General features: G+C 33.8%; 1 protein-coding gene across 5 annotated transcripts in view; it reads right to left on the bottom strand.

Annotated features, from left to right (window-relative positions):
- Positions 1-25,726, bottom strand: part of Lrp1b (LDL receptor related protein 1B) — a 1,866,674-nt gene that overhangs the window by 709,931 nt on the left and 1,131,017 nt on the right. For all 5 annotated transcript variants that reach the window (XM_070023764.1, XM_070023773.1, XM_070023793.1 and 2 more), the window contains exons 12-14: positions 12,058-12,238; positions 4,216-4,435; positions 1,556-1,745 (exon numbers count right to left, since the gene is read on the bottom strand). In XM_070023764.1, the coding sequence (XP_069879865.1) occupies positions 1,556-1,745; positions 4,216-4,435; positions 12,058-12,238 (591 nt within the window). The remainder of the gene's footprint in view (positions 1-1,555; positions 1,746-4,215; positions 4,436-12,057; positions 12,239-25,726) is intronic.

The following is a 25,726-nucleotide window of genomic DNA, read 5'->3' as shown; positions in this document are numbered from 1 at the left end:
TCTAAAACTTATTAATATCTTAAGCTCAAAAGTTAAAAAGAGAAATATCAATATGAAAAAATTATGTTACAGAATCATGTCCACATTTGAATATCTGAATTTATTTTATATAGAAGTACTTCTGCTATTTAAGTAGTAGAATACTATATTTAAATTTTCATGTACTCATCCCATTTCAGTGCTTAAATGCATATAATGTAGAAGGTCTACTTCAAATAATATGCCCTACTTAAAAAAATACGCTCAAATTCAGAAATCTAAAGTTACTAAAATGAAATATGATATTGGTCATTTTAACCACTTCTGTTATGTTATATAAGTACAGTATAACTGAATGAAGCAATTTACGTATATTAGGAAAAGTTTGAAGCTCTGAAGCAAGATAGTTTGCTTTATGATAACAAATTTAAGGTAAAATAGCTTGCAAACTTCTTGATGCTATGCAAAAGGAAATAAAAAACCTGACGGTATACTCATTTCAGATTCATTAAAATTTATAGTGGTTATATTTTTATAGTGATATCATCATAAAAAGAAATAGTAGTTATTTAGATTTATAAAAATATAACCACATATTTATTAAACTGTTTTCTTTGTTGATTATCTGATGTATTACCATTCTAATTGTGGGAACATAATAAATATGAATAACTCATGACTATGAGCCACATGGCAATATTATCTAATTTTATCATGACATAAACATTACAGTAGATTGCTACACTTTCAAATCATCTACAGCAATTACATATTCTTTAAATATACATAGAAGCTGGGAAGAGGGCATAGAAAAGAAAAAAAAAATGTCTCATGGGATTTTTCTGCCTTGTCTGGTTTTTAACTGTGACTATAAATAAATAAATATACAAATAAATAAATAAATATACATAGAAGCTCTTCTGGTAAATATACTCATATGCTTGCACAAATAAAAGTTTCTTTTAAGCGGCCGCTGGTGGCTCATGCCTATAATTCTAGCTACTCAGGAGGTTGAGATCTGAGGATCACGATTCAAAGCCAGCTTGAGCAGGAAAGTCTGTGAGACGCTTCTCTGCAATGATCCAGAAGAAAACCAGAAGTAGCACTGTGGGTCTAGTTGTAGAGAGCTTACTTTGAGCTGAAGAGGTGAGGGACAGCATCTAGGCCCAGAGTTCAAGCCCCACGACTGACAAAAATTTTTCTTACATAATGCATTTTTCAGACCATCTTTTTCAATCTAAAATGTTTATTCATTGCTCAAAGCACTTACCTTTAATGACAGAGGGGGTTTTTATTTTAATTAGCAAAGTGCACATTCTTCACTGACAATGACATTTAATAGGAAAAGTTGGGGGAAATCCTTGAAATTCCCTCAGATAGAATTCCCAATCAGGCTACTTAGAACAATGAGAAATATGTTCTTATGGCAACAAAGTCTCAAGGTTTGATTGATCTTGGAGTAATATGGACATATTTTATCATAAAACTAGCAACACTGTCAAATTAGAGCCTGTGGGTAGCTATTGTGAAGGATTATATGGAAAAACTCAGCCGAATTTTTATTGGGTTTTAATACCTTGTTGCTTTCGTGGATCATAAATTTGAAGTCCAAAGAGAGGTGGCCTTTCATGTCTCAGTAATATCACCTCACTCGTTGTCAAATCTAGTTGAAAAATGGAGCCATTCATATAATCGGTCCAGAAAACATAATTCCCATGATGTGACAATCCAAAAGGATGGTTCAATTCTTTCCCACTGTAAACAGTCTGCAACAAGTAAACATATCATGAAAAATTACACTTGAACTTTAGGGTCATAACTACATTTTTTGAGAAAATGGTATTTGCTCTAAACATATAGGATAATAATTTCATTAATAGCTGATCTTATATTGCCTTTTAGTAACTTTAGAATTCTCAATGTGAGAATATTTTTTAAATAGAGTATATTATTTGAAGTAGACCTTCTACATTGCATCCATTTAAACGTTTTCATAAATGACACAAAAATAATTTTGCCTAACTTTTAGATATAAGTTGACTTCAGTAATCAGTGTTATTATTTATAGTGTAGCATTCTCTATCCAATGACCTAGTAAACAAAATAGCTCAATGTCAATGGGGAGAAAAGGACTAATCTACATTAATTAGGTCAATGGAAACTGACAAAATCTAAGAAGTGACAAGAAAGAAAATATTTTAATATTGAAAATAAATCCTTTGTTAACAGTACATAGAAAAGTCTCACTAATTTTCAATTCTGAATGCCTTAATACGCTCATTTTTGTTCCACTTATATTTTACTGTTGATTAACTGGAGAAAGCATATAACAAACATTTAATTCTGTTACAGGTGTAAGGTTATGCAATGTAAATAAATGAAACTACTTTTTTACTTTTCATTATTTATAAAATAATAGTGTATATGGAATATAAGGTCGAATTTTCATCTTACATTTAGTATTACACTTAAAAATACAAATAGATGGATGGATAGTGATAAATTGTTAGTGAAAATTATATATAATAGATATAATAGATGCTAACATTTTTATAGTAATCATATTATTAGTATCCAAGGAAGCATTTTGGCCATTACTTAATATTCTGTTGCTGTTATTTAACTAAAAGTTGAGGTAATTTAAAAACAAAAACAATATAACAAAAACAAAAAGCCCTCTTCATTTCATGGAGTTCATTTTGATAAACATCATTTTATATGACTGATGTACGTAGGTGTTGGGCTTCTTTCCTAAGAACATATGCTTTGGTCTTATTAAAAGTTTAGAGTCTTGTATAATTTATCATGTTTAATTGTTTTAATTTTTTCTCCTTTATCACTTTTTTTTATTTCTATACCTTTTGTCTTGTATGTAAGTTTATCTGTTTGAGGGAGGATAAGGGGGAACATAGAAAACAGTGGGACAAAGGATGAACCAATGCAGCAGTGATAGTCACTAGACACTACGCTGAAATGAACTATAAAACTTATGGTGCTGAAGGGTTGAAAGAAAAAAAAACTGGGAGAAAAATGGAAGAGGTGACACTGTTCAAAAAGAAGTGGACTCATTAGCAGACATATGTAACTGTACCCCTTCTGTACATCATCTTTATAATAATAATAAAAGTATATTTAAAAATAAAGAATAAATGTGTTATGTGTGTGGGGAAGTGATTATAAGATAAAACATAGGCTAGGCACCAATGGCTCATGCTACTCAGGAGGCTGAAATCTGAGGATCACAGTTCAAAGCCAGCATACACGGGAAAAGTCTGTGAAAGTCTTATGACCGATTAAGCACCAGAAAACCAGAAGTGGCATTGTGGCTCAAGTGGTAGAGTGCTAGCCTTGAGCTGAAGAGCTGAGGGACAACACCCAGTCCCAGAGTTCAAGCCCCAAGACAGACCAAAAACAAACAAACAACAACAACAAAAACCCAAAACACCATAGTAGTGATATTTGCTAAGTATGCCTCTTTCTTAACACTCAATACATCATCTTAAATTTTACCTATGTATATAATAATCATTTCACAGTGATTCTACCAAAATAGGTTTCTATTCCATTCAACCTAATAATCGTGAAGTGAAGTTCATTTCTTCTATATATTTCAAGTTCAATGTCACTAAATTCTCTATTCAAATAAATTCAATATGCTTACTTCGTAACAATGCATACATTAAATCTTCTCTTTTTTTTTTTTTTGTTGATCATGGGGGCTGAACTCTGGGCCTGGGTGCTGTCCCTCAGCTCTTCAGCTCAAGGATAGTGCCCTACCCCTTGAGCCACAGCACCACTTCCAGCTTTTTTCTGCTTATGTGGTGCCCAGGAATTGAACCCAGGGCATCATGCATGTGAGGCAAGCACTCTACCATTGAGCCAACTTCCCAGCCCCCATACATTAAATCTTAACTGTAAATACTTAAGATATTTGAATAATGCTGAGTTGTTTGATCATAGAAAAGTCATCAATAATGCAGAAAAATCTTAGTAAAAAATTAAAAAAACAGCTTTGATATATTGAGAGCTCCTTTTAAAGCTCCCACAAATCCTGGCCTACCACAGTGCTTAGAGTCTGATCTCCAGGAGGCAAGTGCCAGCTGCAACACTTAATGCTCAGCCTCTTCTAGCTACCCCACAGAGGAGTAAAAATAAACTTGAAAGTAAATTTAACACAACACAACAAGGCTTTCTGTAAGAAGTCTGGGACTTAAAAATAGGACCATTTGTCTTTACCTTCCTGTGTGTTCCATTCAAAAACACTTTTTCAATATGATCATAATAGGCATCACACCAGTATAATGTGTTGGTTTGAAAGTCCAGAGTTAAGCCATTTGGCCACAGCATCTTTGAAGTCACAAAAATCTGACGATTGAAGCCATCCATCCAAGCTTTCTCGATCCTTCCCACGCTGTCATCTATTTCATCTTCCTCCCAGTCTGTCCAATACATCCAACTAGCACATTAAAAACAAGAGTACATGCAGGTTAGTTTAATGAGTTACCATATGGGGAAACACTTCCTCAGACTTGTCAGTAAAATCTATTACTTTCTGATTTGCTTTACCCAAATGCTTATCTGTTGGAGCAAGAGTGCAGCTATGAAGGAAGAGGAAGTAGAGTCACTCAGCTGAACCTGTACTTTAGTCTTGTTACAGGAAACCCACTACACTACTATCACACTTCGTAGCCGTGTGTATCCATTTAAGTGCCAAATATATAGTAACTTTAGGACTGTGACACTATCTGGGAAAAGATTTTTCAAGGCATTACTTTTAAAGATTTTTCATTTCACAAAACATAGAATAAATTATGTGATTTAAAAGCAGATGGGGCTGACATGGGAACCCATGGTACCGTTAGTAATCTCTTCTAGACTTTATTTTATTTTAGATGAATTGTTATTTTTATGACACTCACATTGCCTTTGTTCTAAAGGGCATAGTCATCCTGGGAATGTATGACCAGATTCAATTTGTCTTCCTCATACAAATTTCTATGTTTTATTGCTGCTTATTATTATCCCCAAAACCCACAAAAGATAATTTATCTGAACATAAGGGTAATAACAGCAGTTGACTGACCTTGAGATTTAGGGCTTTAATTTCTACAACAAACAAAAGTATCTACCATTAAAAACACATCTTTTGTGTTTGCTCTAACAATGGGAGAGGGGGTCCTAGAGCTAATGTTCCAATTCTCACATGAATAAAGTTAGAAACTTCCACATGTTATGGAGTCATGTGAAAGTTCTTGAATTATTAATTAAAATAAGGGTCTAGTTCAGTCATTTCACACATAGGTTTATAAAGCTTTAAATCTTCACTAAGACCTCCTGCTTCTCACCTTCTATGGATACTAAGGAATTTCTTAGGTAAATGTAGTAAAATTTTTGTCCAAAATGAAGAATCTTATAGCTTTCTAACCTGACAGATTTAGAAAAACTGAAAATATATAATCCATTATTTACTATAAATTTAGTTCATTCACTTCACAATTACGTTGTCATGGCTTTTGAGACCTGACAAAGTATATCAATACTGTTGGTTTTTATTAATCCTAGAAATAAACATGACAACATACCTATGTGTATTTTGGCCTTCCTTCCTTCTTTCAGTCAATTGTGGGGCTTGAACTCTGGGACTGGGCACTGTCCCTGAGCCTTTTTATGTTCAAGGCCAGTACTCTTACCACTTTAGCTACAGAGCCACTTCTGCTTTTTGAGTGGTTAATTGAACACAGATTCTCACAGGGACTTTTCTCCCTGAGACAGCTTTGAACCATGATCCTCAGATCTCAGCTTCTGGAGTATCTAGGATAACAGGCATGAGCCACTGGCACCTGGCTATGTCCTTCATTTATTTTCTTGATGAAATGTTATTATTGAGGATAATTAGAGATGAAGTAGTACCATCATAGTACAAGATTCACTTCAACTATTTAAGAATGGATATTATTTTTCATCCTTATATATGAATTCCCAAAATAATAACACAACTTTATTTAATGTGGTTTTATTGATGTTGATCATTTTTAACTTATTGAACCTATTTGATCATGGCTCATTTCTTTCTGAGACTCTAACCCAAACCACATCTGTAGGTTTGCAATGAATGTGCTCACACACACAGACACAAAGGATAAGTCCAGATATGCAAAAGATAATGTTTAGCATTTTGATGCTCAGAAAAATAGCTGTTGTGAATTGTTTCATTACCTAAGAATATTTTCATTCAATTAAATATTTTCCCCAAAAGGATTTTTTAATTAGGTATCTCAATCTACAAAATGATAGATATATGTATTTCACATCTACTCAATGAATTATCTGTGAAAGTTTGATATATGATTGTACTTTAAAACACATAAAACAATAATATCTCTGTAAAATGATCAGGAAGTAATATAGGTAATTTTATGTGAGTTACTTGATATTTACCAAATGAAAATGTGGCTAGTCACATCTACTATAGTAAAGTAACAAAAACCTGGCTTCTACTTTCAGGGCCTATTCAAATAGACTTTCTGGGCTGGGAAGTACCTCAGTTGTGGAACACTTAGCAGATAGTGGGCCTGGTCAACGCCCTACACTGACTTACCGGTATGATGAGATATAAAGAGTCCTAGATAAAGTCTATCACCTGTCTTTGAAGATAAGAATCAAAATCAGCTCTTTCCTCTTCTTCATAATTTATTTTTTTATTTTTATAGTACTGTGTCATAAATTGAGTGCCATTGCATGTTTCATGATTCAAAGTAAAAAATAATAAGTAAAGAAATTACTACTTATATTTGTACTTTGAAATAAGTTTGGCTTAGTTGAGATTTAAACATATTCCCAAATGTTATTACATTATTAAGTTACATTATAGAATATTTAAATCATTTCTAGTTACAAACAGAAAATAAAAATGTTCCTCTTGAATAATTTATTGACATACAATATAATTGCTAACTAGTTAGGTATGGTATTATTAATTGAAATATGAATACACAATAATCCTGTTTGGGTGGAAATTGCCTACTAAAATTTGAATTCTCATATTTTTTAGTACTCACAAGTAGAGAGGTTGTTTTGTGTTATGTATATTAATTGTGGCATGAGAAATTATTAGGAGAAATAAGCTCATCTGTTATCATCTTGAGTTAAAATGTTATCAGCTTGAGTAATAATTGCATTATGATTTATTTCCTTCTCCAGCTTTATGCCTACTTTAACAGTCTTCTTCCTTCAATATTTTCTGTTGAAACAATCATATTTCTGTTCCTATTACCAATCCTATAATTCAAAAGTAATTCCTAGTGGGCATATTTCAAATCCACAGTGTTTCTCTAAGTAAAGTTGCAAACTATTATATGCTGTTTTCATAAATCATGAATATTAAAATGTGGCTTTGTCTCCTGAAAACATTTCAATTATGCTGTCAGCTACATAAATCCAAACATTTTACCATGCACTGGAAATTTCTTCATATTAATACTTCTATCTCTGTGATTTTCCTTCTCATGCTCCAACTCAGTATTTCATTTATGATTTGTGTTTGTGTGTGTGTATGTGTGTGTGTGTGTGTGTGTGTGTGTGTGTGTGTGTGTTTATGTACATACCAGGAAAAGAATATTATAATTTCCTTGAGAACAATTATTGTCTCTGTATTTCCATGGAAGTTTATGTCAGTTACTCAATCATATATTTTAGTAAAGTAATAAATGAATGAATATTTTACTGATTTCATAACTGATTATAAACTCTGACAAAGCATATCTCTGAAATGTTCAATTATTGTTAGTAGTATGATGTACTATAGTAGATCATTGGTGCTCTGCTGTTTATGGCTGCAAATAAATACTAAGGTAGAAAATATAGAAACAGATATTTTACTTTATAAGCTGTTAGTTTACATGGAGTTATCTCACCTAATGTAGCGTATTATAAAACATGTATTTGATAATTATTTGAACAATTAAAATCACATAATTATACTTTCCAATCTATTCTCAACTGGAAATTTGTCTTTTAAAATAAACATTGAATTATATCACTTTCCCATCTGATCCTACACATAGGAGAAACACAAAACTCTCATTATGACTGCAGAGCCTGGCTTTCACTTCAGTAACTTTATCAGCTTTATCTTCAATAACTTTTCCACTTTGTTTTCTACAATCCACCTCCAACATCTTCATTTTAGTACCTCTAACTTCCCAGGGTGTCCCAATTTAAGTTGACTCTCAGCTTAAATGATATTTCTTTGAGAATCTTTCTCAGAACACTTATTTGGGTAGTATTATGACTCTTATTAGTCTTCATAATATCAAATTGATGTTATCCTTCATCACTTTACATATCAGTTTATTATATAACTTTTATTTCCAGATAAGCAACAAGGGCTTTGTTAAGATTAAGCTAGTTTTGCATTGTTAACCTCCTGGATAGCTAGTGCAGCATATTACTAGGGAAATATATATTTGTGTGTATATTATTTATATATGCATTAAAATATTTAATAATACTCATTCACATTAACACACACATATGAGTTATTTTATTCCTGCAGTTGTTGATTTGTTCATAATAGCAGAATCTTATTAGGAAAAATATGTTTATGAAACAGTATGCTAATCATTATTTCTAGCCCAAAAGGCAAATATAGATTCATAGACAGATTTATAGGAAGGTGCATATTGTCTTAATGAGAAAAAAAGAAGTTAATCTGAATCAAAATTGCCTCCATATGTAGTGAAGAATGTAGAGTCGTATGTTTCAAAGATAAGCTGGGAAGTGTCAAAGAGTTTTTTCTGAATTTGATAAAATAGATACTATTAGTTGCCTCTAAACTTCTTTCTAAATCATATGATTCTATGACATTTAAATGTATTTCATATTTATTGGTCAACAGGACTTTGTGAGGGAGGAGTGTGGAGGGGTGTGGTTGTGTGTGTGTGTTCTGGTCCTGGTGTTTGAACTCCAGACCTGAGCAATGGACAATATCTCTGAGGTTTTTTTGTTCAAGACTCATGTTCTACCAATTAAGCCACTGCTATACTTCTGACTTTTTAGTGGTTCAGCTGAGGTAAGAGTCCCTCCTGAGGAGGGTGGGATGGCTTCTCACATATCAGCCTCCTAAGTATCTGGAAATACAGCCCACACCACCTGTAACCTGCTACATGAGACTTTTAACTCTACTAGAATTCTTAGGAGAGGCTCACGGGGGCTCAAAAGCTATGTGTATATGATTATAAAAATGCTGTTTATTGAAATGAATTCCAAGGAATGGAAACAAGAAGTTTTTATTGCACTGTTTTCTCTTTCCTTCTTTCTTTCTTTCTCTTTCTTTCTTTGCCTGCCATCCATCCTTCCTTCCTTCCTTCCTTCCTTACTTACTTACTTACTTTCTCTCTCTCTCTCTCTTTCTTTCTTTCTTCCTTCCTACCTTCCTTCCTTCCTTCCTTCCTTCCTTCCTTTCTTTCTTTCTTTTCTTTCTTTCTTTCTTTCTTTCTTTCTTTCTTTATTTCTTTCTTTCTTTCTTTCTTTCTTTCTCTTTCTTTCTTTCTTTCTTTCTCTTTCTCTCTTTCCTTCCTTCCTTCCTCTCTCCATCCTTCCCTCCCTTCCTCCCTTCCTACCTTCCTTCCTTCCTTCCTTCCTTCCTTCCTTCCTTCCTTCCTTCCTTCCTTCCTTTCTTTCTTTCTTTCTTTCTTTCTTTCTTTCTTTCTTTCTTTCTTTCTTTTCTTTCTTTCTTTCTCTCTCTCTCTTTCTTTCTTTCTTTCTTTCTTTCTTTCTTTCTTTCTTTCTTTCTTTCTTTCTCTCTCTCTCTTTCCTTCCTTCCTTCCTCTCTCCATCCTTCCCTCCCTTCCTCCATTCCTTCCTTCCTTTCTTTTTTCTTTGTTTTATTACCTTTTGTCCCTGTTTATCATTTCTGCACCATTTGTTTTCTATATAAGCTTATCTGATTTGAGGAGGGAAAGAGCAAGCACAAAAAATGGGGTAAAGGGTGAACCAATTCAGTAGTGCTACACACTAGACACTATGTCCAAAATGAACTATAGACCTTGGGGGTAAGGGAGGTGGGGGGTCAGGAGAGGAAAAAGTGAAAGAAAAATAAGGGAAGGATTGACTTCAAAAAGAACTGTACTCATTACCTGACCTATTTAACTGTAACCCCTCGGCAAATCACCTTTACAGTACTTTTTAATCTTTTTCTTTTGTAACATTATAGTGGAGAGGAAAGTGCTGTTATATATACACAATGGAATTCTATGCCTCCATCAGAAAGAATGACATTGTCCCATTTGTTAGGAAATGGAAAGACTTGGAAAAATTATATTAAGTGAAGTAAGCCAAGCCTAAAGAAACATAGGTCCCATGGTTTCCCTTATTTGCAATATCTAGTATATGTACGAGTCAAGCAGAAAAGGTCAGATAAGGTTATGTTAGGAATATGAACCCTAAGATATGTATTTAAATTTTTTTCTTTCATGCATTTGTTTCTAACGCATTTATAAGATTATTTCTTTGTTCCTTTGTATGTCCCTCCCCCACAGTATAATCCCTGCTTTCACTGTATTTGATGTTGGTATAATTTGTGGAGGGGAAGGGGAAAAACAAGTCGTTTAAATAAGGATACAGGTGGACCCGTTGCAACAATGAGAAGTACAAGTTTTCATGTCGAAAATGAACTTTACAACTTTGGTGGGAGGGGGAGGATTAGGTGGGGTTTGGGGGGAGGCTGGGAAGGGATGGGAAGGGGAAACAAAGGAGGAGGCTACAATGCTTGATAAGAAATGTACTAATTATCTTGCCATGTAATTGTAACCCCTCTGTACAGTATTTTCACAATAAAAAATAAATACAAATTAAAAAAAATAAAACATACTCAACATTTCTTGCCTCAAATAACCTTGGATATATGAAATAAATATTTTCTAGTAATGCTGAAGTTTCCAGATGTATAAGTCAGAAACAAGACTTGGTTTCAGAGTCCAGGCATAAAATAGATAAATATAGAATCCAAATATAATATCATATACTTTATTATAATTATGCCTTATTGAAACACACACAAGGAGTCCATATATAGCCTATGAAGAAACACCGTGGTTGTACTTGAATCTACTCTCAGCACTTAATTCTTGGAATTGTGCTTCAGTGTTTTCAATTTATAAAGCATTTGCATGCGTATCATTCAATTAATTTCTGTATGCATACATTAAGGTATAAAGAATATCAATTTCACCCAGATAGATTTCTAGATGTTACCCCCTTCACATTGATCTGATTGGTACCGTCCATCATGTAGAAGGAAACACCCTGCCCCTCAAACAATACACATAACACAAAGAATCCATTTATTTAATTTGAATTTGTTAGAATTTTATTTTTAGGTACCAGTTTTATTTTTAGGTACCAGCTTTGAATTTTAAAAAAATAAAGAAAATTATATTATCAAGAATTATACATAATGTGTTATCCTACATAAGCAGCACATACCGTAAGAGAGTGCCTTATATGGAAACTGCTTACCATTGTAGACTCATAAAAACCAACAAGTAAATTGGCTAACAGTAGTCTAGGTGACAGAATGCTTGAGTTTAAATACCTACTTCCTTATCATTAATTGGTGTGTTTTAGACCAATGATTTGTCATTTAAAAAATAGTGCTAGAGGTGGATCAGAAAAACAACTAAATTGAATGTAATTTAGTACCTTAACAAAATTCCCAGTCTACAGTAAATATACACAAAAAACTATTATTTAAATATATCAGATTTCAATAGCTTGAAAAAATCAATGGATACTTTCATGCAATCATTTGTTTTGGTGACAGACTGTCTAAATAATTGTAGCTCTTGTCTAAATATAGAATATAAAATACCTTCTACACAAAAAATTATTTCAATTCCATATATTTTGTTACATTTATTTAGTATATATTCTAGGAGAGGGAATCATTAAATGAGTAATTTTTGCCAGTCAGACTATTCATGTGCAAGTTCACTGATATGAGTTAGTTTAACTACTACTAAACATATAAAACATTGTTTCTAATATTTCTTTATATACAGCTGATATACTATTACATACCCATTAGCTGGATCCACCACAATTCCTCTGGGATGAGACATTTCTCCCTCTAAAAGTGTCTTCCGACTCTGAGACGCCTTTTCCAATCTGGCCACATTAATGGTTTTCCTATGGCCATCGTTTGTCCAGTAAAGGTTATTTCCAATCCAGTCCACAGCAATGCCTTCTACATTATCCAAGTCTGTAAAAAAAATATGTATATATAATTATAATGTGAGTGCCCATACTATTGTTTTAGTCCAGCTACACAGGATGTGGAGAAAGGAAGAAATTAATAGTTCAAAGCCAGCCTAGGTAAAGCTGGTGATATTCTAGCAAAAACAAATAAAAAATAAAGAGGTTCTCAATATAGCTCAAGTGGCAGAGTTCTTATCAAGAATGTATGAAATACTTAGTTCAATTCCTAGTAACACACATACACACATGTGATAAACTGATACATAAATTATTTATAGTGTTATATCTTCAAATATCACTGCTTGAAATACATTCTGGAAAATGTATTTCAATTTTATGTGAATAACGGGCCCCTCTCTTCACATGCACTTGTTATTATTGTACAAGGTATAGGCAAATTAGTCAGGATGGTATTTTAACTGAACTTTTGCTATGTTATAATTTGGAAAACAATCTGCTGAAAAATAGGAAAATATAAATGATAGAAGTATGAAAGCATACTTATTAGTGAAAGTTACTCTAATATGCACTGTTCAAAGTTGGAATTATGAAGCATATTTAATTTGTAACATGTAACATGTGCAATCAGAATAATTGAATGCCCTCTTATGAAGAGAAGCACATAGTTGAAAGCCTAGAACAGGCTTTCATCATAGCATTATATCAACAGTGAATCTCAAATAATCTCTATACAGTTTAGACTTATTATAAAAGACCCTATTACAGTCTTCTATAAGAAGCAAGAAATGATAAATCAAAGGGTATTACTAACACTATCCAAACCTCCCATTTTATGAAAGGGAAATTACAACACTTCAAAGTGAAGGCATCAGCTTATATAGTCTATTGTTTCAGAAGCAGCCAAATTGGCATTTTAAAAATTTCAATCATATCACCAGTGAAGAGTTGCTCAAAATCAATCTGTGCCTATGGTAAATACCTGTCACAGTCTGTCTTTGACTTTTACTATTTTGTAAACCACACCACAAACTGCCAACAGTAACAGATAGTTGCATTCTTCTATTGAATGAAAAAAAAATTCTGAGAAATCCTTTTGTTCTTTCAAATTCAAGGAGGTAAAAAACTGAAAATTACTACAAAGCAGTAAGTAGTATTTGTTTAGAGAGAGCTGTGTATTCACACACTGGAAAATTGACTTCATATCCCTTCATATATAAGTGTAGAAGCTCCTGTTATTATTTTATACTCTGATTGTGCCTTATCTGACTCAGAAATTAAACAACAACAACAACAAATCTTTCCTGACCCTTTCTCCTAATTAACATGTGCCCTGACTCAGGATGACTAATATAAAGTCTGATATGATTTAACTGAAAAATCCCATTATAGTAAATCAGGTATGTTCTCAATTTCACTAAGCTATCTGCCTTATTACCATCCAATATAAGGGATTCTCACAGGTTAATTGTACCTAAGAATAGAAAAACTTTAACTTTGTCTTTACTCTATTGACACATAATTGTACTAAGCATTTGGATGTTCTGGAATAATGGGAATGATAGCTGTTTACTCTTCACTTTTCTATTTATCATCACATATAGCTGAGTTTTATTTTGTTCATTTGTTTTCAAAAATGTATTATATTTGAAATCTAATTCAGCACAGAAAGCTCTCAATAGGGATGACCTTATTTTTACAACTTGTTTCATGGCATTTGTTTTACATAAGTAATGCAGTAACAGTCTGTATAGCAATTTTATTCCAGACATTGGATAAATAACTCAGTCACTTAGTGATCTTAAATTTCACTACTTGTAAATCATTCAGCATACATCTTGGACAGTTTTGTTGTTGCTGTTGCTGTTACTATATCAGTATTTTAAAAATCATATACATATATTATGCTTGCTCAACGTATTTTTTATCATTTTATTGGTGTCCAACTGCAACTAAAAATAATATAAACCAACGATAGTAAGAATGCAATGGAATTTAAAGAAACGTAGTTTGGAAAATCTATTTTCCAGTTAATTTACTTTCTATTTAGAAACTGAAATGCATATGATTAAGTAATTAATATCATAATTTTAAGTCATGAATTGAAATAATAAATTCTGGGGTCACATTCTTTCTTATTGTCTATCTGGTTACCTGAGTAGGTTACTTACACTTTCTCTTCTCCCATTTTTTTTTATTTTAAAATGAGTCTAAAACTAATCATTACTTCACTTGTTTCTTTGAGGGTTATTTGAATGCGACGTCCTTAAAATATTGATTTGGATATAGCAATGATTATATAAATGTTGTTTTTATTGTTACCAACATTATTCTATGTCTTCCCCTCAGCCAGCTGGTCTATTAAGGTAGTGATAAAGCAATTAACCTAAAGTGCCTTTGTAATGTTAGCTTTTTATTTCATTTTGTTTTTTCTGTCATAGAGCAAATGTAGAAAAATGCAAATTTTATACTAAGGAAATTGATAAAATATACTAATTGGAAATCTTTTTACCTATCTTTAATGAAGCAGACAAGAATTGTCTCTCTTACAGGAGTAAGACTGAATAGTCAACCTGTTTTTCAACAAATATACATTGGTAAGAAAGTATTCTGGCTTTGTTCTCAATGAGATTATGAGTTAAAAGGAATTCTCAGACATACACAGACCACTGGTCTTATATCTCTTGGGTTTTATTTTACTCAAAAAGGTTTAATTGGTGCCTAGTAGAGTCTGACCAATAAGAGTTAGGACAAAAATTTTATTTGACCAAGGTATATGAAATTGTATGTTATTTCAATGGCAAACAAACATGACTACAGAAATTAATGAGTGAAACATATGACAATTCAAATGGGAAAAAAGATGCTTGGTAAAGAAAAGCAACCAGAGACAATATTCTTTGTATAACTGGAATAAGTTCCAGTGGTCAATATTCTGAAATCCATCTTGCTACTTTTATTATTACTACTATTGTCACATAAGTTAGAGTAAACAGAGAGCAAAGTTTCTCTAAATTTGCTAGCAATCTAAGATTTTAAGAATGTGCATATATCAGTAGGTAAGAACTTGTTCAGAGTTTATATCACTTTGGCAAAAAGAAAAACTATAGATTTGATAAAAATTTCCTTTTTATTATTAAGATTATGCCTTGTGGCTAGGGAATGTTGCTCAGTGGTAGAATATTAGTCTATTATGTTAGTCTACTATGTAGTCTATTATGTTTCACTATGAGTTTTACCCTGGATTTGCATTTAGTATTACACACACACACACACACACACACACACACACACACACACACACACACACGTGTGTATATATATATATATATAATACATTATATATATATCACACATACTATGTATACTATTTTATATATAGTAATAATTGTTACATATAATAGTAATTATATATATAGTTTTGTTTCCATAAGTGAAGTAACTAGATATTGACCTATTTACTGCAGATCCAAAGCAAATTTTTTCATGTTATATAAATATTTAAAATTATATTTATTTTTGCTAAACTAATAACATCTCTACTTTTTTCCTTTGTTAACACTATTTTCAGAATATCTTGCATAAAAGTAACTATAGACACAGTGACTTAAATACCTATCTCTTTCATGTATATGTATCTGTGTGTGTGTGTGTGTGTGTGTGTGTGTGTGTGTGTGTGCGCGCTTGTGTGCACATGCACACATCAATACTGGTGTTCAAATTCTGGGCATCAAAATTTTGCTTGCCTTTTTCACTCAATGCTGCTGTCTTTTTCATTCTGGCTTTTTGCTGGTTAACTGGAGACAGGGGTCTCATGATTTTTTCCTTGGGATAACTTCCAAGGATGATTCTCAGATCTCAGCCTCCTCAATAATCAGGTTTACAGGCATGAGCCTCAGTCTATTACATTCAAGGCAGTCTATCCTTAAAATTGATGTTGTTTTTTTCTAAGTTGTAACAAATATATGTACATGAGTAGAGTGTGGGAATATTCTTTAAATAATGATATTTGTAGTAAGCATATACCCATGTCTATAGGTCTGCATGTCCCAGCCATGCCTTACTCAGCCTCCAGTCAATACCAGGACAATTCTCCAGCTACCCATTCCCCCCTTTCTTATTGCAGTCCAATTAATGCATATTCTCTATGTGCATTTCATTATGGCCTGAGGCATCACAGCTCATATGTATCTGACATGACTGAATGATGTTGATTGAATTAATACTGTAGCAGCAGATTTTGCCTACAAACTTGTTATCTCATAGGGTTTCAAGAACTTTTGGCTACAGATTAAAGTTTCTTATTAGAGGTCTCTCAGCAGCTGAGACAGTTGTTCTCATCATCATTTTCATTCTAGACCTCTCAGTTATTATGTCAGGAAGAATGAGTACACAAGCTACAGACAATCAGAACAGAATGTCTTACTGCTGCATTGAAAGAGTTCAGTGATGTGCATGGCAGAATTTTGACATAGTGAATCTCTTCTACCATCAAGGAACTAAGGTACTGCCAGTGTCAAAAGCTAGATAAATTCAACTCTTCTCTCTAAGGCAATGATGGTTCTAGGGTTTGAACTCAGGTCCTCACACTGCATCACGTGCTTATGTAACTGGTATTTGATCATTTACAGCCATGTTCCCAGCTTAGTTTGTGCTCATTGTTTTGGAGACAGTCTCTTAATGACTTTTCTGCCCATGCTGGTTATAAACGGGGATCCTCTAGATCTGATTCTCCCAAGTATCTAAGACTACAGCACTCAATACATATTTTATCCTCATACAATGAGCATATGTAACAGTAAAAGTAATAGGATGTAATAAGTAATAAGATGAAAATAATTGCCAAAAGTAAATCAATGTGATCACTAAAAATAATATTTATTGGAAATAGTAAAGAAGGAAGATTTTTTTGTACATTCAACCTTACTATTTTGGATTATTTTTATTTTATGAGAGCTAGTAGAGACCCAGTTTGAAAATAAGATATGAAGGACTTTATTACTCATGATGTAACAAGCCACAAATTCCTCACAAAATTTGGTACTCCAATGTCCATTCTCTATGGAGAGGTGCAACTGGGACAGGCATACATTTATAAGGTTATACATAGTGGGTTGTATCACAGGAGATAAAACCTGAGTTTAGAAAACCAGATTCTTTGCCAGGATCTGGAAGAAGGACTAATATTTATACAAGAGAAGAACAATCTTGACTTTGCAAGAGTTGTTCTATAGTTTCAGGACTTACAATGCTAGTTAATATGGGGGTCATGAATCTTGGGACTCAAGAACCATGATCAAAACAAGCTACTTCTTTTTAGAATTGGATGGTGGTGTGTTATTTTCAACAGTGAACACATTAATACATCATTTTTAAGACATGAAGAGATAAAAGGGACCATGGAAAATTGTGTTCTAAGAAAAATTCCCTAACACTCAAGCTTTACAGTAACTAATACATTCAGACAGGTAATACAAAGAAGTTGATAAGAACAAAAACAATAGATCTTGGATTCCAAATTTTTGTCCACACATGAAGCTCCTATTGTTTGTCAGTAAATACCTTAAAACACAATATTTAGTTTATTCTGTTTAATGACTAATTGTATGTGTCAACTTGGCTAGGCTCTATACCAATGTATATGATCAAACATCAGTTTGGATATTGCCTTCAAAATGGATTTAGATAATAATAAAACTTGTATTAGTAGATTAAAGCAAATCCCCCTCTGCTTTGTGGATTGGTCTCATGTAATGAACAAAAGCCTAGTGAGAAAACAAATTGAGAAACCCATAAAAACAGGAATCATAATTCAATGCTGTCTTTTGATGTGACTTGTTATTAGAAGTCTGTTCTTTTTTATTTTAAGTTTTTTTTACTGTGAAAATACTATACAGAGAGGTTACAATTACATGAGCTAGGTAATAAGTACATTTCTTATCAAACATTGTTGTCTCCTCCTTTGTTTCCCCTTGCCATCCCTGCCCTTCCAACCTGCACATTTTAGAATTGCTAGCCTCTGCAATTATAAGACCTATTTTGATAAAACAATTATATATATGCATATAATACACATGTATCGGTATATACATATTTACATAAATAAAACATTGTTTCTCTTATTCTGAAAAAGTTAATATATCATCATTGTCTATAATCTGGAAATTCGTTTTCCTAACTAATTAGAATAGAATAATTCTTTTTAGATAGAACCCTGAAAATGTACATCATGTAGAGCAGAGTTGTTTTAAATTGAAGACAGGCTCTAGAGATATACAAATCTATATAGTTCATTTTACAATATTCTACTAAAAGTTTTTAGAAAGCAGCAGAGACCTCAATGAAAATTAGGAGAAAGACATTTCTATGATGACCCTTTTATGACTTACTTCTGCCTGCCTATCAAGAGACAACAGAGGTGAGATTGTTCTATCCTCTTGAATACAAATTATCATTGCTATTTTGGAGATCCTTTCTACTTCTGGAAGTAGGTTATAATTTATATTAAAAAAATTGGAACATATTTCAATCTCTTCCATATTAAATTGAAAAAGAATTCTATTAGTAGTAATGTCAGCAATTTAATTTTATATAAAGTGATTTTTTCCTTATCTTTAAGTATTTATATAAAGGAGTTGTCATTTAATAAAGTGGTTTATGAATACAATGCCTCTTGATCATTGTCACCATTTTCAACAATCTCAGCCACCCCTCTTGATCTACCTGTTATTTTACTTTTCTTAATTTGGTAGTATATACATTGAATTCTTGACTTCTTTCTCCTCCTATTCACCACTTTATCTATCTACTAGTTCCTCTATTTTCATGTTTTTGCACTTGGAACTTTAGACATTTAAAATTTCACTAATTTTCCCTAGGCTTTTAATTTTTTTAAATGCATATAAATGCTATGGAGTGAATTACTCTGATGACTAAATTCTCAGGTGAGCTTAAGAACTGGAAGCTGAAAATATCCATTATATTTATAATTATTATGGAAAAGAACAAATTTATTAGTTGTGTACATCTTTCTGGCAATTACCTACCAACATAAACAAAATTGTACTTGTTTTAAAACCATACAAATATTTAAAGAATAAAAGGACAAGGAAATGTATGTGTAAATTGTGAATAAATATGTGAAACAGATTAAGTCCTTATTTCACAAAATATTTCTATAAATATCTAAGAAGAAACATCACTCATATATATAGGTCATCTTATAAAATTGAATAAATTTAATTTAAAAAATCTAGGCTAGGACTTTGTTATGAATTCAGTGTTTTGTCAATAAAGCTAGCTGATGAAATACATAGCTCAATTTTTACAATGAACAACAACAAAAGGTGATTCCTAAGGATTTGTGTTAATTTTATAGTCAGTTCAAACAGCCACTAAATTCTCCTCAAATCCAATAAGCCTTTTCTACTTTATATCCAAATTTTATTTTCAGAATAGTAGAGAAAAAAATAGCAAGAGAAGCAATACTTCTATGAATCAAAATAAAGAGTTTTGAGAGTTGATTTTAATGACAAAAAGTAGTAAGTCTGGAGTCAGAACTATTAAGTCATGTTATGAACAAAGATTTGCTCTAGCTCATGAAAGAAAAATACACTCATTAGAATGTTTCATAATCCCATCATCACTTCATAAACATGCTAACATCACACTAGATATTTTGTTAATATCACTAAATACTTAGCTTTAAGTAATCCAAATATTATATACCATACTACATTGGATGGTATCTAACTTATTGTTTTATATCTGAAAAACTCAGAGTGAGAGTTCATATTTTGACAAAAACATACTTTTCAGCTGCATAGTAAAATGGAGGGGAAACAAAAATAATGAAAGGAGAGCAGAGTTCACAAGTATTCCTATTATGGAAGTTCTGAAGTAGTGAGCATATTTTTTAATTTGAGGAAAGCAAAAGTTTGTAAATATTCAATATTATTTCCCAGTTAATATCTGAGTTTAGGATAAACTTGGTTTGAAATAAAGACATACTATATGCACATTTGTTATCATAAGTGTAAGAAAATGTATCTCCCATTAAAAAGTAAATTATATTGAAAAAGAAAGGCTAGGATTATTTTATCCAGCTGCTATATTCACATATGAAAATATGTGTTCTCAAGACACTTTCCAAAATGCCTTCCTAAAATTCCATTAATACCATGTATATATATATATATATATATATGCCATTAATAAATGTTTGCTGAAGACATAAAATGATGAGTTATCATCCATTCATGAATTATTATAATACTCCTAATGAATGCAACTCATAATTATTTACCACTCATTTCTTATATATGTTCTGTGATACCATATTTAACACTTTTAGATACTTTAAGCATTGGGAGTAAATGTGCTTTTACCAATGAGAAAATGCCTTGCTTAAATTCAAGGTGATGTTTACTTTAGTCTTTATAAAGAATTTTTATAAACTTCCCTTTTTCTTAATTTGTGTTGATATTAAGTGAGAGGACATATATAAGGCATCCAGGAACATAGGGTTTTACAAATTCTAGGTTAGCCTAGCACATTCATATTTTACTTTTGTTGGGCCATATTCATGATATTCTCTTACATTGTCTTCCTGTTTCCTAAACCTTCTACATCTTGTAAAGCCAAGAAAATATTCTGCTTCACAATTACTCACTTGTTCTTTCTGAAAAATAATCTTTTTTATCCAAATCCTCTTAGTATGTATCTGCATCTTATTCCTGACACTACATACTAACTTGTTTAAAACTATGGATGTGTAAAATTCTCCGTTTGTCTCTGCAGAACAGAGGGCATGAGAGAAGTACAATATATGCCTGTAATTCCTAGTAAAGGCCAGAAATTAACAATTGCTAAATATCAGTAGGGCAAAAAAGATATATTAACAAATGAATGTAAGTACTATAAGCATAGGTGAAAGAAAACAAAGTTGGACTGGGTTTTCTACATGTGGATATCTTCCTCAATTGAAACACTATGGTAACAAAGAGTACCCTACTACTATTTCCATCATTATTGTACCTATTTAAATACCTAAAAAGTGTTTTTCACATAAGATATCTCTTTATCCTTACAACAATTATATGTGATATTATTCCCATTAACCCGACACTAGGAGATACACAATCTGCCAATGTCATGAAGCTAATAAATTATGGAAAAGAATTCCAATTAGATTATTTGACCTCAGTCTATATAAACTTTGTTAATCAGCATTAATAATCTTTAAGTGGGAGAACGCTTGCCTTGCATGCATGAGGCCCTGGATTCAGTTCCTCAGCACCACATAAGCAAAGAGAGAAAAACCAAAAGTGGTGCTGTGGCTCAAGTAGTAGAGCACTAGCCTTGAGCTGAAGAGCTGAGGGACAGTACCCAGGCCCAGAGTTCAGGCCCCACAACCGGACCCCCCAAAAAATAAAATGAAATAAAAAATTAAAAAATAAAAAAAAGCATAGGCTAAGAATAATGGAAGGTGTAATATTAATCAAGGTTTATTATCCTTCTTGAATGGCCAATAGACACATGAAGAAATGTTCAAAATCTCTGGACATAAAAGAAATGCAAATCAAAACCACATTGAGATTCCTCTTTGCTCCAATTAGAAGGGACATTACCAATAAAACTAATAACAACAGATGCTGGCAGGGATGTTTCCAAAAGGCAATGTTACTACCCTGTTGGTGGAAATGTAAACTGGTTCAACCACTCTGTGAAGCAGTACAGAGGTTCTTCAAAAGACATAGAGCTTCCTGATGACACAGCAAACCCACTCCTGGTATTTACCCAAATAACCACAAAGTAGCCCACACTAACGCCATCAGCACAACGATATTCATTGCAGCATTTTTTACCATAGCCAAAATATTGCATCATCCCAAATGCCCCTCAGTAGATGAATGGATCAAGAAAAAGTGGTAATATATGCAATCGAACTATGCTTCCATCAGGAAGAATGATATTGTCCCATTCATAAAGAAATGGAAAGGCTTGGGAAAATATATATTAAGTGAAGTAAGCTTATGTCTGCAGGCTGTATGTTTTGCCTCATTTGTAATAACCATAGCATGTTTATAAATATGCAAGTAAATCCAATGGATATTAAAAGACAATTACACTTGGACTTGATTAATTAAACAGCATCTTAAGCCTTCATGCACTGAGATAAAAGGAGAATATTCTTAGGAGAAGATCACAATGGCTCGATGGCTATATGCATATTTCCATATAAAATGATGCTATTGAAAAGAACTCCAAGAAATGGAAACAAGTATTTGTTTTGTTTTGTTTTTGTTTTATTTATGTGTGTTTTAATTATCTACTTTGCCATTTTTTCTTTCTTTTTTTTTATTGTGAAAATACTGTACAGAGGGGTTACAATTACCTCGGCAAGATAATGAGTACATTTCTTATCAAGCATTGTAGCCTCCTCCTTTGTTTCCCCTTCCCATCCTTTCCCATCCTCCCCTTTGCCCCCACCCAATCTTCCCCGCTCCCCCCCCAAAGTTGTAAAGCTCGTTTGCGACATAATGACTTGTATATCCCATTGTTGCAATGGGTCCACCGGTATCCCTATTTAAACGATTTGTTTTCCCCCTTCCCCTCCACAAATTATACCGACATCAAATACAGTGAAAGCAGGGGTTATACTGTGGGGGAGCTTATTTCCTTTTGTCACAGTTTTTTTTCATTTTTGTACCCTTTGTCTTGGATATAAATTTCTTTGATTCGGGGAGGAGAAGGGGAATCATAGAAATGGTGACACAAAGGGTGAAAACATGCGGCAGTGATAATCACTAGACACTATGTTGGAAATGAACTATACAATTTGGAGGGGAGAGGTGTTGGGAGAAGAAAGTGGAAGAAATGAGAGGGTAACACTGTTCAAATGCAGTGTACTCATTATCTGACTTATATAATTGTAACACCTCTGAACATCACCTGTACAACAAAATTGAATTAAAAAGAAAATATTTTTTGTTCTTATAACCTCAGATGTTGAATGGTATGACTGCTGAAAGATAATAAAAATATAATCTTAAATAAATAACCCAAAACACAGCATCTACTGTGTTTGAGGGTTAGCTTGATGATGCAGAATGATTTATAGAAAATGGCACGTACTAGGATCCTAATAAAGGAAATTGTTATTACCTAATAATTGATGTCCACCAAGAAGCAAATTTTAGTATAATTAGTTCACAAAAGAACTTAAATTTACTTGAGAAAAAAAAACCTTCATATAAGAATAAAAATGTAAGTTCCGCCTCTGGATGGCAAACAAACCCCACCCTCCTCGCAGCCAAGTCTCTGCCCAGTACCTGTGTTACTTAGGTAACTGGGACACCTGGAAGAGGTCACATCTGCATCTGCTGAGGTCACATCTGGATCTGATGTGGCCACATACCTTTCTCCCACCAGGTCCTACCACCTTACCTGGTCCCACCTCCCTTTACCTGGCCATACCTTTCCCTGCCCCAACCCTAGATAAGGCATAACCCAGGGCCAGATGCCCTCTTTGCCAGCTGTGTGGAGTACCAACCTGGCCTGGTGCCAGCCAGTCTACTGAATAAACCTACCTCTTACCTAAATACCATGTGCATGGTGTTGTTCTTAATCAGCAGCCTCTTTAAAAACCTAACATAGTCCCTGCCACCTTGGCACAGGAGAGCACAAAACTCACTTTTAGCCAGCACACTACCATTCTATCTCCCCACAGACCAAAGGACCTTTGTCTCATAAATCCCTGTCTTCCCTTTCCTCTGCCCGCCTACAGCTGTTTCATGTTACTTTTATTTAAAACCTTGACTTCTCACTGGAAAGCTGCTCCCCGCTCAATCCAGCTACCTTGCTTCCATTCAATTCTAACCCTCTTTCCCATTCCTGTACAAAGACCTTGGAGGAATTCACACCCCATTTTACAGGTAGCTCATAAACTCCTCTTCCTGCCCCAGAAGACACCTGATATATGGATGGCAGTTCCACATCTAGCTCTTCAGAAGTTGAGGTGTGGGCTATTCCATCGTTAATTACTGTACCATAACTGAAAGCAGCCCTCTGCCCCCTAGCTCTACCTCACAAAAAGCAGAACTTATAGCTTTACCTAGGACCTTAATTCTAGCCAAGGGTTGGTAGATTAATATTTATACATACTTGAAATATGCCTATCATATCTCCATTTGTATGCAGCAATCTTGAAGGAGCATGGCTTCCTGATCAACAAAGAGACTCCCATTACTAATGCCTCACTTATTCTTAAGCTCCTAGAAGCAGCTTCCCTTCCCCAACAGCAGCTGTCATTCATTGACAGGGACACCAGACAGGGCTGTATGTCATTACAGTCCCCAATTCAAACACAGACAAGGAGGCAAAGCTAGCAGCCCAGGGACAACTCCAGGGACAACTTGCAGCTCCTTTGCTTCTGGTATTGCCTTCAATGCAACTCTCTTATACTCCCACAGGAGCTCGAGGAACTTACCCACCAGGGAGCCTCCCAGAAAGCACAGGGATGGTGGTCTCTAGAAGGACAAGTTGTTCTTCCTGAGACAAGCAGACTGCTTTCTTTCCCAGGTTCACCAGGACTGCACATTGGATACAAGCCTATCCCTCACCTTCTTAAAATTTAATCCATGTCCCACCCAACTAAAGACTATTACCCAAGCCTGCCACACGTATTCTCTTACCTCCTTACAGGGTGGTCTCCAACAAGTTGCTTGGTGCGTGGGGACATACCCCATGGGAAGACTGGGAGATAGCCTTCACTCACATGCCCCAATGTAAGTGGCTGAAATACCTCCTATGGTTGATACCTTTTCGGAATGGATAGAGACCTATCCCACAATGTCAGAACTGCTGACACTGTTGCCTCTGTCCTTATTAAAGAAATTATTCCTAGGTTTGGCTTACCCAGGTCACTTCAATCCAACAATGGCCCTGCTTTCATCTCCAAAGTGAGCTAACAGGTGGCAGCCTCTCTAAACATCCAGGGGAATCTTCACATTCCTTATAGGCCTCAGTCTTCTGGAAAGGTTGAAAGAACTAATGTGCTCTTCAAAACACAACTACTAAACTTTCTCTGGAGCTCCAGGAATCCTGGCCAGAACTGTTAGCCCTGGCGCTCAACTGCTTACATGCCTCTCCCCTCAGTCCTACTTTCCTCAGCCCCTTTGAATTAAAAGACCTTTTCTCCTAGGTAATTTCCCTACTGACAATACCAAGACTCCACTAATAGACTAAATTCCTGCCCTAACCTTTCTTAGGCACATATTACACATATTACATACAACATGCTGATCAGTGTCTCCCTCAGCCTGATGAAGGCCCCTTTCCCACTCCCCCGATTTTGCCTGGCGATCAAGTGTTTCTCAAGACCCTTAATCCATCTATCCTAAGTGGACAGGCCCTCACCAGGTTCTGCTGACCAGCCTCACAGCAGTCAAGCTCAATAGACAGCCACAGTGGATTCACCTGTCAAGAATAAAAAGGGCTCCTGCTCCTTCCCCTTCTATACCAACACTGACTT

This window comes from Dipodomys merriami, unplaced genomic scaffold, assembly GCF_024711535.1.
Source record: "Dipodomys merriami isolate MVZ:Mamm:240054 unplaced genomic scaffold, mDipMer1.0.p SCAF_1, whole genome shotgun sequence".
NCBI classification, from domain to species: domain Eukaryota; kingdom Metazoa; phylum Chordata; class Mammalia; order Rodentia; family Heteromyidae; genus Dipodomys; species Dipodomys merriami.
This window is presented reverse-complemented; position numbering and strand designations above follow the sequence as displayed.